The sequence below is a fragment of the Trachemys scripta genome, chromosome 1, assembly GCF_013100865.1.
Source record: "Trachemys scripta elegans isolate TJP31775 chromosome 1, CAS_Tse_1.0, whole genome shotgun sequence".
NCBI classification, from domain to species: domain Eukaryota; kingdom Metazoa; phylum Chordata; order Testudines; family Emydidae; genus Trachemys; species Trachemys scripta.
Genome location: NC_048298.1, coordinates 193,628,550 through 193,642,707, shown reverse-complemented (window position 1 = coordinate 193,642,707; position 14,158 = coordinate 193,628,550). Strand labels below are relative to the sequence as shown.

At 40.7% G+C, this 14,158-nt stretch overlaps 1 protein-coding gene across 1 annotated transcript in view; it reads right to left on the bottom strand.

The window, feature by feature from the left end:
* The window catches only part of AGPAT3 (1-acylglycerol-3-phosphate O-acyltransferase 3), a 67,042-nt gene that overhangs the window by 16,234 nt on the left and 36,650 nt on the right, over positions 1–14,158 (bottom strand). The window contains exons 3-4 of the mRNA XM_034753762.1: positions 5,495–5,664; positions 5,115–5,276 (exon numbers count right to left, since the gene is read on the bottom strand). Coding sequence (XP_034609653.1) covers positions 5,115–5,276; positions 5,495–5,664 — 332 coding nt within the window. The remainder of the gene's footprint in view (positions 1–5,114; positions 5,277–5,494; positions 5,665–14,158) is intronic.

Genomic DNA, 14,158 nt, shown 5'->3' with positions numbered 1-14,158 from the left:
CAGAGTTGAGCGGAAGAATTACTTCTTGTGTCTTGCTTACAACACTCCTGCTACTACATCAGAGAATGATGTTTCCTTTTTTTCCCCAACAGTGTTACACTGTTCACTCATATTTAGTTTGTGATCCACTATGACCCCTAGATCCCATACTCCTTCCTAGTCAGTCATTTCCCATTTTGTATGTGTGAAACTGATTGTTCCTTCCTAAGTGAAGTACTTTGCATTTGTCCTTATTGAATTTCATCCTATTTACTTCAGACCATTTCTCCAATTTGTCCAGATCATTTTGAATTTTAAACATAGCCTCCAAAGCACTTGCAACCACTCCCAGCTTGGCATTGTCCACAAACTTTGTAAGTGTACTCTCTATGCCATTATCTAAATCATTGATGAAGATATTGGATAGAACCAGAACCGATCCCTGCGGGACCCCACTTGATGTGCCCTTCCAGCTGGACTGTAAACCACTGCTAACTATTCTCTAGGAATGATTTTCCAAACGTTTATGCACACATCTTATAGTAGCTCCATCTAGGTTGTATTTCCCTCATTTGTTTATGAGAAGGCCATGTGAGATAGTAGCAAAAGCCTTACTAAAGTCAAGATATACAATATCTACTGCTCCCCTCATTTTCCACAAGGCTTGTTAACCTGTCAAAGAAAGCTATTAGGTTGGTTTCACATAATTTGTTCTTGACAAATCCATGTTGACTGTTACTTATCACCTTATCTTCTAGGTGTTTGTAAATTGATTGCTTAATTATTTGCTCCATTATCTGTCCGGGAACTGAAGTTAAGCTGACTGGTCTGTAATTCCCCTGGGTTGTCCTTATTTCCCTTTTTATAGATGGGCACTATATTTGCCCTTTTTCAGTCCTCTGGAATCTCTCCTGTCTTTCAAAGATAATCACTAATGGTTCAGATATCTCCCCAGTCAGCTCCTTGAGTATTCTTGGATGTATCTCATCAGGCCCTGGTGACTTGAAGGCATGTAACTTGTCTACGTAATTTTTAACTTTTTCTTTCCGTATTTTGGCCTCTGATCCTACCTCATTTTCACTGTCATTCACTATGTTAGACGTCCAATTGCTACTAACCTTTTTGGTGAAAACTGAAACAAAAAAGTAATTTAGCACTTCTGCCATTTCCACATTTTCTGTTATTGTTTCCCCCCCACTTATTGAATAACGGATGTACCCTGTCCTTGGTCTTCCTCTTGCTTCTAATGTATTTGTAGAACGTTTTCTTGTTACCCTTTCTGTCTCTAGCTAGTTTAATCTCGTTTTGTGCCTTGGTCTTTCTCATTTTGTCCCTACATACTTGTATTTGTCTATATTCATCTTCTGTAATTTGACCTAGTCTCCACCTTTTTGTAGGACTCTTTTTTGAGTTTCAAATCATTGAAAACCTCCTGGTTAAGCCACGGTGGTCTTTTGCCATACCTCCTATCTTGCTATGCAAATCTCGCTAAAGCCAGTGGAAGGTGCACTTGTGTAGAGAAAAGCAGATTTTGATCCAGTTAATGTAAAAGTAAAGTTTTGAAAGTACTGGTACTAAATTTAAGGTCATAAGGGTCTAAAAGGTTAATACTACAACTGAAAGAGCATTACAGAAAAAAAATCCTGAAAAGTCATAGCAAGTGAGGGGCTGATAGTGCAAGTGAGAAAAGCTATTCAAAGACATATGTGCCCATTTGGAAGCAAATATATTATCCCAAAGTATCTAAGTATTTTCCTTTTGGAGGGGAGACTGGATGGACTCACCCTTACATCACCTATTTGACTGCACTCCAGGCACCTATTGACAAAGACTGAAACTCTCCACTACACGCCTTAAAAAAAAAAAAAAAAAAAGACAATACAGAGAAGACAGATCTGTGGCTCCCAGGCCGCCAACCCCACACCTTCCCCTCTTAGAAATGAAACCAGGAGCAAGACTAATAGGAATAGACAACACCAGGCACATATTCTGGGCGCCACAGGGGTGAACTCTGGATTCTTGGCCATTCTGAGTGGCTGTAACCTATTTCCCCACTTTTCTTAGCCTCATTTTAGCTCCATGGCACTGCTGCATTCCTAACTTGTGTGCACACAAATCTCTGCATCATATAAAAGCCAAAAAGGGGAATTTGATTCTACTTATAATAGCAGTAAATTATGTTTAGTTGCTGTAGTTCACAATGTGCTTCAAAAGTAAGTCCTGCTAAAAATGGGGAAACCAAGACAATCTCTCAATTTTGCTATAGTCACTGTACATCTGTTATGTAACAGTGCTGTTGTCTCTCTACCTTTCTCTTTAGTATATATAAATATTACATACAAAAAAAGCTGCATTAAATGAATGTTAAGGTTGCAAAGTCAAGTACTCCAAAGTTAGGAAATGCCAGAATGGATGTTATTAATCAACATTAATTCAACACCATTATGGTTATGCATTATGAAAGTCTTTGTCAAACATCATGTGGGATATCTGTGGCAGTGCCCGGAATAGAAGAACCCAGCTCTCTTGGGTTTCAGTCCAGCATCTTAAACATAATAACTTCTCTTCTCGCAACTCTCTGCCTCCTTCACTGTCCATCCTGTGCACTGAATCAGGCAGAAGTACTGTAGAACAAATACTATGTGATTATGTAATTAAAGACTATCACAATGCAAACACACAAGGAGACCCAGTGAAGATTGCACAGACAACCTTAATTCTGGCATTTCCTAACTTTTGAGTGCTTGATTGTGCAACCTAAAAGTTATTTTAATGTAAATTTTTGTATACAATTTCCTCTGCTTTTTGAAAAGAAACTGAACCCTCTAAGAAATTCCATCACCTGGAGCCATAATGACCTTCTGAACCATCAGCATGGTTGGAATCCAGGACCTTTAGCTGGACAGCCGAGACACCTATCACTTGAGCTAAAAGAATAAGTGGTAGCAGTAGGAGGCTGTTATCTTCTATGTGGGCCAGCCATTAGAAGGCGACATGAGACATACTTTGCCTGTGGCTTACTCAGTTATTTATTGACAGTGGAGAAATGTTGGGAAACAAGAACGCTGGTTTCCATTTCTGGCTGGGGGGCGGGGGGCAGACAGTAATTCTGATTTCTATTTCTTGCTCGGAGTGTGGTCGAGTGATTACAGAGAGCATAGCCAAGCACATAGATCTGGCACATTCATTCTGAATGAGTGTGTGGCTAAAAAGATGAGATGTGCCATATTAGAAACCTAATATCAATTCCAAAGTCTGCCAGAAGTGACTTTGTGCAACTTCTCAGCAGTTGCTTTATTTGTGAAGTTTCTCAATGATATTTGCCTACTTCTTAAAGGATATGAGGCCTTGCACAATCATAAGGACTCTGAAAGGCACATAATCAACACTGGTTAGTAGAGGAGCTGAGACTAGAGCTCAATTTCCTCATAGCTCCCAAACAAGAGCACCTTTCCCAAAGCCAAAGGGGAGAGATGTAGCTGCTATTGCTGTACCCCTTGTCTGGAGCTCTAGCTCTCTGTCTGCCATTTAGGAGGCTTAACAGAGGTGGAAGCATGCTCTTTGAAGATGGAATGTTCAAAGATTTTACCAGCAAGCTTCTCGCAGGCTTTACTGAGTATGTACAAATGTTGATTTTAAGAGTGTTTATAATAACTCTATCAAATCTGGGTGGATTTCACAGGGAATACATAACACATCTCACGGACCCCAAGACTATCTCCCTTTCAGATTTCAAGTTACTACTGCAAAATGGAGGCAATAGAGCTCTTGAAAGAGGCAGTTTTATTTAATTTTACTGTTTTGTTATCACTGGCAAAAACTACCTCTGTTTCACTAGCCTCATTTGCAGAAGCAACACCCATTTTCATTAAAACATTCCAAAAATATTCAGTCTGAGGCAGAGAGCAAGCATAGCCCAGATGGTCAAAGCATAGGAAACTGACAACAGGGGCTTATAATGCAAACTATTAGCTCCACCTATAAAAGATAATCTTCAGTAACAATTATGCTGGAGCCGGAGAGAATGCTGTTGTCCTGAACAACTTTTCCCTTCTCTGAAAATCTTTTCTGTCCAGCACTGTTTGTGAACTTTATCTGATCACACAGCCACTGGATTGCTAGTTTAATCACTTTGTAAAACATTGTGGAACATATTGGGTATGAGAGGTGCTATGTGGAGCCAAAATCTTTTCAGCACCTCTTATAGTGGTGCCTGGTACTATTGGAGATAAGGTTTGGGCCCATGAAGGAATTTACAATACGAACCTTTTAGCTTGCATTTGGAGACTGAAATGCATTGCACACGTTCTCAAGCCTGATGGAACTTATTTTTAAATAGACTCAAATCAAGTTAAATTCTTGGTGGTGAGGAGTCATGGATACATTAGCTCAAAAATGTGAAGCCATGAAGGTATCTTTCAGAATATAATTTTTTTTCTGGTTTAATTATGATGTTGTATTATTGTAATATACCCCACAAAACTGAGCTTAATGAACTGTTGGATGCATATATATAAAGGAGATGTACACTTCAAAGGCAATTGGAGACATCTGTATATTCTTGCAAGTTTCTCAAATGCCTGTACAATTTCACAGAGGAAAGAGAATGCACTGATGCAAAAACTTTCCATTGTAATCTGCAACCTTTGCAAATCTCTCTTCCCATTGCCCCCCTGCAGGTTCCTGAAGAGAAAAAAAAACCATTTTTTAAAATAATATGTTTAGTTTAGCCTGGAAAATGTAGCCTAGATTCACAAGTTCAGTAGTAAAACTTGAATAATGTATTTTTTGGGTAAAAAGAGTTATGGAAAGTCCTTTTATCCTTTTAGAAGGGGGGAAAAATTGTATGTTTTGAGACATACAAGCTTAGGTTTCTACTGCTAAATACTTTGAGAAATACTTATGCACATTTACCAACAATTTTCAAAATGGCATTCCTATCCAATAACAGATCAGAAGCCTGGTTAGTGTGCAATGAAGTCACTTGCAACAAGGCATATAGCTATACGCTTCAAATGTAATCACAGGAAGAAGGCGGCGCTCTTAAGTATGAAGCTGACACACCACACAAATATAATCTTCATCACTGCACTCTAAGCAGAGGAGACACTATTTATAAAGGATCAGACACTTACCCACATATATTCAGGATAATCAGACAAACGTTTTAATCCCTCAATAACTGTATCTCTGTCTTCTTCCCATTTCCTTTTGCAGAAAACGATCTCAAGGAAGTACCATGTCCAACCAATCAAGGGCACATACAACAGTTCTTTCTTAGCAAGAACTTTGGAACTCTGGAAGAAACACCGCCCAATGACATTTGATTATTTATATATGTCAGACCTAAACAAAAGCACTAAGGTTGGGATTTTCAAAAGTGCTCAGCACTGGCCTAGCTCTGACCAAACTAAAGTCAATGGAGTTTTTTTGAAAATCCCATCACAAAGAAAAAAACAAACACAGGAGTTTTATATTAAATCAAGATGAAGGGAAAGTTCACAGAATCACTCACCCCCAACACTCCAAAGCGTTCAGTCATAGTCCAACCACACAAGAAGTCAATTTCAAAGTTGTGATTCAAGATGATGATCACATGTTCTTTTCCAAATGTATCCACTGTGGCCTGGTCTGAGAATAAAGTGCATTCTGTGCCTGACCACCATTCCAGCAACATTACTAACTCTGAATAATATTGTGGGGAGGGGGGGAAAAAAAAAAGACACAGATTAGGTGTAATGCTTAACCATAACACATTTAATATCCTCTGTCCATCCCAATCCCATTCCAAACTTTTCTAGACTACAATGTTTATCACCTTTTTAATCCATCCTGCTGAGGTTGCTGGTTTATATTATATTATAGATTAAATGAGTTCTCAGACTGACATACACCAGATCACCTGCATTCATATTTATGTTATCATCCTGAAACAGGATTTAGGCCACGGGATAAATACCTGATTGTTATTGTTGCTCATCGTAAATTCAAGATTTCACAAACACCAACAACCTCCCTTCCCCCCGTCACACACACACACACACACACACACACAGACACACACACACAGACACGAACCTGAAAGCAGGTCTTTCAGCAGTAGACCTTTCTACTAAATGGGTACATCTCCTCCCAGATGGAACACAAATTATGCACAGACTCAACCTAATGTTTCCACTGAATTCATATGAAATATGCTTGATTGAGGTAAACAAACCAATAAAATGGGCTTTTAGTGGATAAATGCTACAATAATTTCTGCAGTATATTTTAATATTAAACACATGACTGTAATAATGCTGTATTAGGGTTACCAACACAAAGTCAGAGACACATGGGGGAAGAACTGGGAGAGTCCAGAGAAATTACTGGGTAAGAACAGAAGGAGAAATTGCTTCTCCTTTATTTAGTCTACAAAAGAAGGAAAGAGAAAGAGATCCCTTTCCGTCTCCCTTCTCTAACACTTCTTCTACATTTCTGTGTTTCCCCTATCCTTTCCTCCATTTCATCTCTCTCTCTGATATCTCATTCATTACCCACCCCTTTTCATCTTTCCTTCTCTTCTGCATATTTAGAATTCCCATCATTAATAGAACATTCACTAATGTAGCTTTGAACTTCAGCTTTGCTTCATAAGGCACTGGCTGGATGAGTTGGGGCAGTGTCTCTCTATGTGAGGGGTCGCCACTTGGTGGTCACAAGGTCTCCAGCCTGCCCTTCCCATATTGCTAAATGGGCTGGGGTCCAATTTTGATCCAGACTAGACATGAGGCAGACTCAGAGGGGTCTGAGTATGGAAAAAAATTGAGAACCCCAGATCAATGTTAATCAAAGAGAGGTTAGCTTCTCCAGGACTGATTATCTAAATTGCTTTTCTTGTCATATCCACAAGCCTATTCACTTATATATCATTTATTCAGGGCCCCTTTATGGGCTTGAAGAGACTAATGTAACTTGTACGTCAAGTCTGACTCTTTCCCACTGTGATTTAAAGAAGGGAGGAAATGAGAATATCAACAGGGATGCATAATTTATAACTACAGGTTTCTCTCAAACCTGGCCAGCCCTATTTTCTAAGTGATGAAATGCATCAATTAAGTGCATTTTTGGTGGTTTCAGTGAGAGAGGTTTATTCACCAACCTCTGGTATACTTTAAACTACTCCCATACTAACTTAGTGCTTCAACATATATTAATGCACAAATTTGTGAACCTTAAATAGAATTATCTTGCTGTCCTGTGGAAGAAATCTTAGCCACTGTTGAGATCAGTAAAATTCTTATTACATCCTCCATATAAAGAATTAAACAGTCAAATATATAGAAGAGATGGAATAAAACCCTGTTGTGTTGTTATAAAATTTCTGAAGCAACTGTACAGGGGACTCAATATAAATTAATGCCTAGACTACATTTCATTGTAGCTGTTGTCCTCCTCACCCCTCTTTTTTTAAAATCTTATCCGCCCATTCAGGTCTTGTCATATCCACATTGCAAGCTCTTTGGGACAGACTGTCTTTCCTGCATGTCTGCACAGTACATAGCGTAATGCTGCCTTGATCCTCATTTTGTGCCCTTAGGCATGATACAAATACTACCACCACCCTCACTGTAGCAGGTTTGCAGCCAGACCTAGTCCAGTATGTTTAAAATGCAAGAAGTGGGGGATGTCACTAAGTGGGCCCACCATTGGTGGAGCTGTCCTTGGATTTAATATATGGGGCTCAGGTTACTGGAGGATTATTCAATGACTTTCTGTGTGTTATTCCACAGCACCCACTCTTAATCCTGCTGACTAGTCAATAACTTGGTCCTTTATGCAGCCAGAAATTATGCTAGACACAGGACAAATTGCCTTTCTATCTCTTTCTGGAGATTAATGTTATTACATCTCCTGATCTAACTCTACGCTGTGCTCTTAAAAATCTTTCTTAAAAAAAGGATGGAGGCTGTACCTGAGCGCTCCTCTCCAAAGAGCAAAAATTCAACAGAGCCAGACGTGGATGCACTGGTATGAGAGCATTCCCACCATTTACTCAAACATTTTTGCGAGATTTTTCCTGGAGCTCCTACTGAGATATGAGGGTTGGGGAACAGGGGAGTTACTATGAGGAAGCAGATTGTCCTTTACAAGTGCACTGATATATGATGCATGTACATTTATTTCTTTTGGTGAATTTTTTAAAAAAAGGATTAGGCTCCAGATATTTAGTTTCAAACTGATCCTGTCAATGCTATGGCCTATTCTCTGAAATCTTGTTTGTTGTTTACATGATGGTTTGGATACTCGCTCTAACTGCCTGCGAGACAAGAAGATTTCACTTTAACAACAACAACTTATAATTTAGCCCAACCCCTCTCGGATTCTAGAGATTCTAGGGGGGCTCTTGTTGCCTCCCGAGAGGGCAACCATCCAGAAACAAAGTAAGCCAGAGTGGTGGGATACATCTATCTACTGCTCTAGAGTGCAGAGGACAGTAGTTTCAAGATACCAAGATTTTAAGATATTTTGTTTACAACTGGACTAACTAAGCATACTGCCCTATTAAGAATCATGAGTCATTTGAAGAGCACTAACACTAGTAAGCCTGAAATACAGATACTCTGAAGTGTTTTCTCTTTGTAGGGAGCCTGACAGAAATTCCAGTACTGCTTTACCACAGGAAGGTGGTATTCGCCAAAGCACCATACTGACCATTTAGTTAAGATGTGTTAGAGCAAGAGATTCAAGCCTCCTAAAATTAAGTACATGTGTGAATGACTTCCACTCCAAATAATCTTCCTGATAATGTATATCACAGCTACCACAGCTAGCGAGTTCTAGTCAAAAACTGATAACTAATGTTAAACTGGTGACAAAAAACCAACCAACCAACCAAATAACCCACAAACAAAAAAAACAAAACAAAAAATTTAGACTGACACTTTTCTAAATTCACTGCAAAGGGCAACAAACAACAGCTCAATACCTTGAGTTGAGGATGCAGTAGCCTTAATGCTAAAGCACAGCTGTACTTTGAAAAGTGATTCTGTAAACATGGCATTGTGGTGTTACATGTTTACTGTTACTCAGTAATCCCACATCAAAAGTTAAAAAAAAAATGTTTTCTCCCTAAATGGCGACTGTCACAGTTTCACGGGACCTACACCACAGTCCACTCCAGAGTGCCCACTCAGCTTTCAGAACTCCTGCCGTAACCTGTCTCGGGGTAGGGACCCTTGTCCCACTCCTTTCTGATCAGAAGTTTTAAGGCTGCACAGACCCTTGCCTTACACTGCATGATCCCCAGCAAGCCAGTCTGCTTACAGCCTGTGGGTGGGCTCTGCTTTCACTCCGAGGACTACGACAGGTGTGATTTACCAGTAATCCAAACAGTTCTTTCTAAGCAGGGACATTTATTCTTACGGAAAAAGTTTTACAGAGAAAAATGTATAAAAAAAATGAACAGATTTAAACCCACACTAAACATATCAAGAATAACAAGCAGTCTTATGGGGCCAAAGTACTTCCAATCCTTCAGCAGGATTGGTCCCCTTGGACAAATGTGAACGTTGGTTTGCTGGTTCAGAAAGACGGCCCTGTGTCACTTCAAACTCAGCCTTTTTATACCAAGAGCTCTTTCTTTGAGCCTCTGGAAAACCCACTTTGAACCAGTGTATGCAAAACAGTCCCGGGGTGGTACCTCCCTAGAGTTGTTTAGTCTCAGTGACTCGCCTTGATCACTCCCCCAATGTTTTTAGTTCCTGGAGGAGCTGTGGTAACCCTCCTCCATGGAGAAGAACATATTCATACATAAACCCTTCATAAATTTAATACACAGGTACTGCAGTAAGTTGCAATATCTGTCACAGTGACTGCAAATGCCAAGATCGCAGTTTAAGTCAGGCTTGGTTCTTCTTGTTCTAGCACCATTGCCAGTTATCCTGAACCACCTGAGGTGTATTGTATCTGGGATTCCATCGGTCCTACTATGACCCATGTCAGCCACATGACATAACAGTTGCCATGGAGAAGTATTACAATATTAAGTACACTTCATAAAACTAAGAAAAAACTTACAAAGCACAAAGGGTGGACTGAGTGGCTTTTATTGAACTTGCTTTTTTTTTTTTTAAATTATCTTTGAGCTGAGAACTGGCACGAGAAACACCAGCTTAAAAGAAATATTTCTAAGTAAGTAACCAAAACCAACCATGTAGAATGAAATGCAAACTATACCTCCACTCCCGAAATACATTAGTATTCCTTATTCATGTTATAAATGGCAACACTTGCCCTGCTAGGTTTATATGGCTGTATCACTTTCTTCATTATAAACCACAATTAAAGTGAACGTTCTGTCAGCTTTTCCATTACAGGCCATTAGCACTGTTAAGGCCGAGGTTGTGTTTACATTATAAACCTTGACTTTCATAGTTTAATTTCTCACAGATTTTAAATGTATAGTAAGCCACAAACTAACACATAAATGCTATAATTGGATTGCACCTAGGATCTTGCTCGACTGCTACGTTCCTTTTGGAGCATAAATATATGGTATTTTTAATATAGCCAATAGATTAGTTTTTAAAATGCCTATTATCCATCTGTTTTTAGCTGTTATACAGTCGATAACTCTCCAGGCTTAATATTAACTTCTTGTATAAATTAAGAGCCTAAATTTGCAAACCAACCCTTGATGACACAGGAAGGCCATTCTCCCAGTGAAGTCAATCGATTACTCGAATGAATAAAGGTTTGCAGGGCTGTCCTCTGATATATTAAAGGGACACAGTGAAATATAAAAAATAAGTATAAGCTTGAAAACAACATTTTTCTCTGGCAGTTTTCTCCCCCCCCCCACCATTTGATCTATATTTTAGATATTACAGAGCAGGGACGATGGAACAGGGGAGCCAGGGGGCCATGTCCCCACCAATTTTTACCTGTCGTAAGGGCGGGTGATGGGGGAGGGGGTGGAGAGGAGTGAGCAGGCGGTGGGGCCTTGGGGTGCGGGGAAGAGGCAGTGTTGGGGCGGGGCCTCAGGGGAAGAGGCAGTGCAGGGGTGGGCAACAGTGGCCCCCCTACTTTTAGGAAGCTTCCACCGCTCTTGCTACAGAGTACATTTGTTTATAGCATTCTGAGACCATGATTTCTTAAACGTTAACATCTAACGTTAGAAGCCTAAATCCCTGTTGAGGCACCTACCTTAGAGATCTGATTTTCAAGAGTGCTGAGCACCCAGCAGCTCCCACTAAAGTAAACAGCCCTTTTTGAAAATCAGGCCACTGAACAAGGTGCCTAAATACAGTTTTAGGAATCTAATATTAGACACCCATATTGGAAATTGTGCCCCATATTAAATAGTGAACGAAGTCCAGGGAGAGAGCAGGAGTGCTGGAGTGGAGGCCAATGAAGTAAGGCTCGGGGAAAGAAGGGAGTTTTGGGGAGGGTTGTGAAGAAGGAAAGCAACCAGGGCCGTACTTAGGCATATGTAGCATACATGGCTGCGTAGGGCACCCAAGAATTTGGGGCACCTTTCCCGTCGCTGGCCGCGGCTAGAATTCTCTCTTCTCTAGCCCCTCCCCGGCACTGGGCCAGCGGGCTTCTCCCCAACTCCAACTCCTCCCTCACTTGCTCCTCAGCCAGCTGGCCGAGGGCTCCAGCCTCCGACTCTGCCACCCCAGCCCCGGGGAGCCCAGAGCAGCACGGCCGGTCACTGGCGGCGCGGTGGCCTGGCCCAACGCCGCCCAGAGCTGAGTCCCTCCCTGGACCCTGCCTGTCTGCGCCGCTTGGTCTCTGGCGGGGGCCAGGACAGGAGGTGTGAAACTTCAACGTGAGTCAGCGGGGGGGAGGGAGGGATCCAGGCCGAACAGGGACGGGGGCGGGGGACTTAAAGTGACAGTGTGCTCACTGTCTCTCACACTTCCCTAACACACACACTTGTACTATTGTTGCTGTTATTATTGCTTGGTACTTCCTGTCAAAATGCTCATGGTGAGCCAGGAGTGGCTAGGGGCTGCAGGAGGGCTGTGGGCTCTGGCAAGATGCAGCCCCCATGTGACAGCGCGAAGCCTGCCTTGAGCTGCTGCCACAGCATCTGCTGTGTACGAAGCTTGGTGTGTGTCAGCAATGGGGGAGGTTCTGGGGATTCGCAATGGGGGACGGGGGGGTGGCCATGCCCCCTCGACACACTGGGGTCAGCGGCACTGGCTGGGGACCTCCTTCAGTGGAGCATAGGGGCACCAGTTTAATACTACTATGTAGGGCCTCATAAATCCTGAGAGCAACATAGTACCATTCATAGGACCGAGCACAAGAGGCAGTGGAAGAAAAGGCAAAGAGTTGCTTGTGATAGGAGACAAGGCAGGCAAAACATAGGGCACAAGCAGAGGAAGACTGTGTCCTTTTAATGTTGCATTAACAGAGATTTCTGCATGGAATCTAGAAGGTATTTAGAAGAGAAAGTGTAGTCATTTCCCACCAGGCAGGGCAGCAGGCGGTCATTGATAGGCTTGACCTACCAGTCCTTTTAGGAGTGTCAATGAAGTCACACATAGGTGTGTTGGTCATCTGACTTGATGCTCTTTTCCAACATGTTTCAGGATTTACTAGGGCTGTCAAGTGATTAAAAAAATGAATCGTGATTAATTGTGCTGTTAAACAATAATAGAATGCCAATTATTTAAATATTTTTGGATGTTTTCTACATTTTCAAATATATTGATTTTAATTACAACACAGAATACAAAGTGTACAGTGCTCACTTTATATTTATTTTTTATTACAAATATTTGCACTGTAAAAAAAAATATTTTTCAATTCCCCCATTACAAGTACTGTAGTGCAATCTCTTTATCATGAAAGTTGCACTTACAAATGTAGAATTATGTCCAAATACCTGCATTCAAAAATAAAAAAATCTGTTAAACTTTAGAGCCTACAAGTCCACTCAGTCCTACTTCTTATGCAGCCAACCGCTAAGACAAATAAGTTTGTTTATATTTGCAGGAGATAATGCTGCCCGCTTCTTATTTACAATGTCACCTGAAAGTGAGAACAGGCGTTCGCATGGCACTGTCGTAGCCGGCGTCGCACGAGATTTACGTGCCAGATACGCTAAAGATTCATATGTCCCTTCATGCTTCAACCACCATTCCAGAGGACATGAGTCTATGCTGATGACAGGTTTTGCTCAATAATGATTCAAAACAGTGCGGACCAATGCATGTTCATTTTCATCATCTGAGTCAAATGCCACCAGCAGAAGACTGATTTTCTTTTTTAGTGGGTCAGGTTCTGTAGTTTCCGCATCAGAGTGCTGCTCTTTTAAGACTTCTGAAAGCATGCTCCAAGCCTCGTCCTCAGATTTTGGAAGGCACTTCAGATTCTTAAACCTTGGGTTGAGTGCTGTATCTATCCTTAGAAATCTCATATTGGTACGTTCCTTGTGTTTTGTCAAATCTGCAATGAAAGTGTTCTTAAAATGAACAATACGTGCTGGGTCATCATCTGAGACTTCTAGAACATGAAATATATGGCAGAATGCAGGTAAAACAGCCGGAGGCATACAATTCTCCCCAAGGAGTTCAGTAACAAATTTAATTAAAACATTATTTTTTTAACAAGCATCATCACCATTGAAGCACATCTTTTGGAATGGTGGCCAAAGCATGAAGGGGCATACGAATATTTAGCATATCTGGCACGTAAATACCTTGTAATGCCGGCTACAAAAGTGCCATGTAAATGCCTGTTCTCACTTTCACGTGACACTGTAAATAAGAAGAGGGCAGCATTATCTCCCGTAAATGTAAACAAACTTGTTTGTCTTAGCGGTTGGCTGAACAAGAAGTAGGACTGAGTGGACTTGTAGGCTCTGAAGTTTTACGTTGTTTTGTTTTTGAGTGCAGTTATGTAACAAAAAAAATCTATATTTGTAAATTAAACTTTCATGACAAAGAGATTGCACTACAGTACTTGTATGAGGTGAATTGAAAAATACAATTTGTTTATCATTTTTACAGGGCAAATATTGGTAATAAAAAATAATAATATAAAACGAGCATTGTACATTTTGTATTCTGTGTTGTAACTGAAGTCAGTATATTTGAAAATGTAGAAAAACATCCAAAAATATTGAATACATTTCAATTGGGATACTATTGTTTAACAGTGTGATTAATCACAATTCATTTTT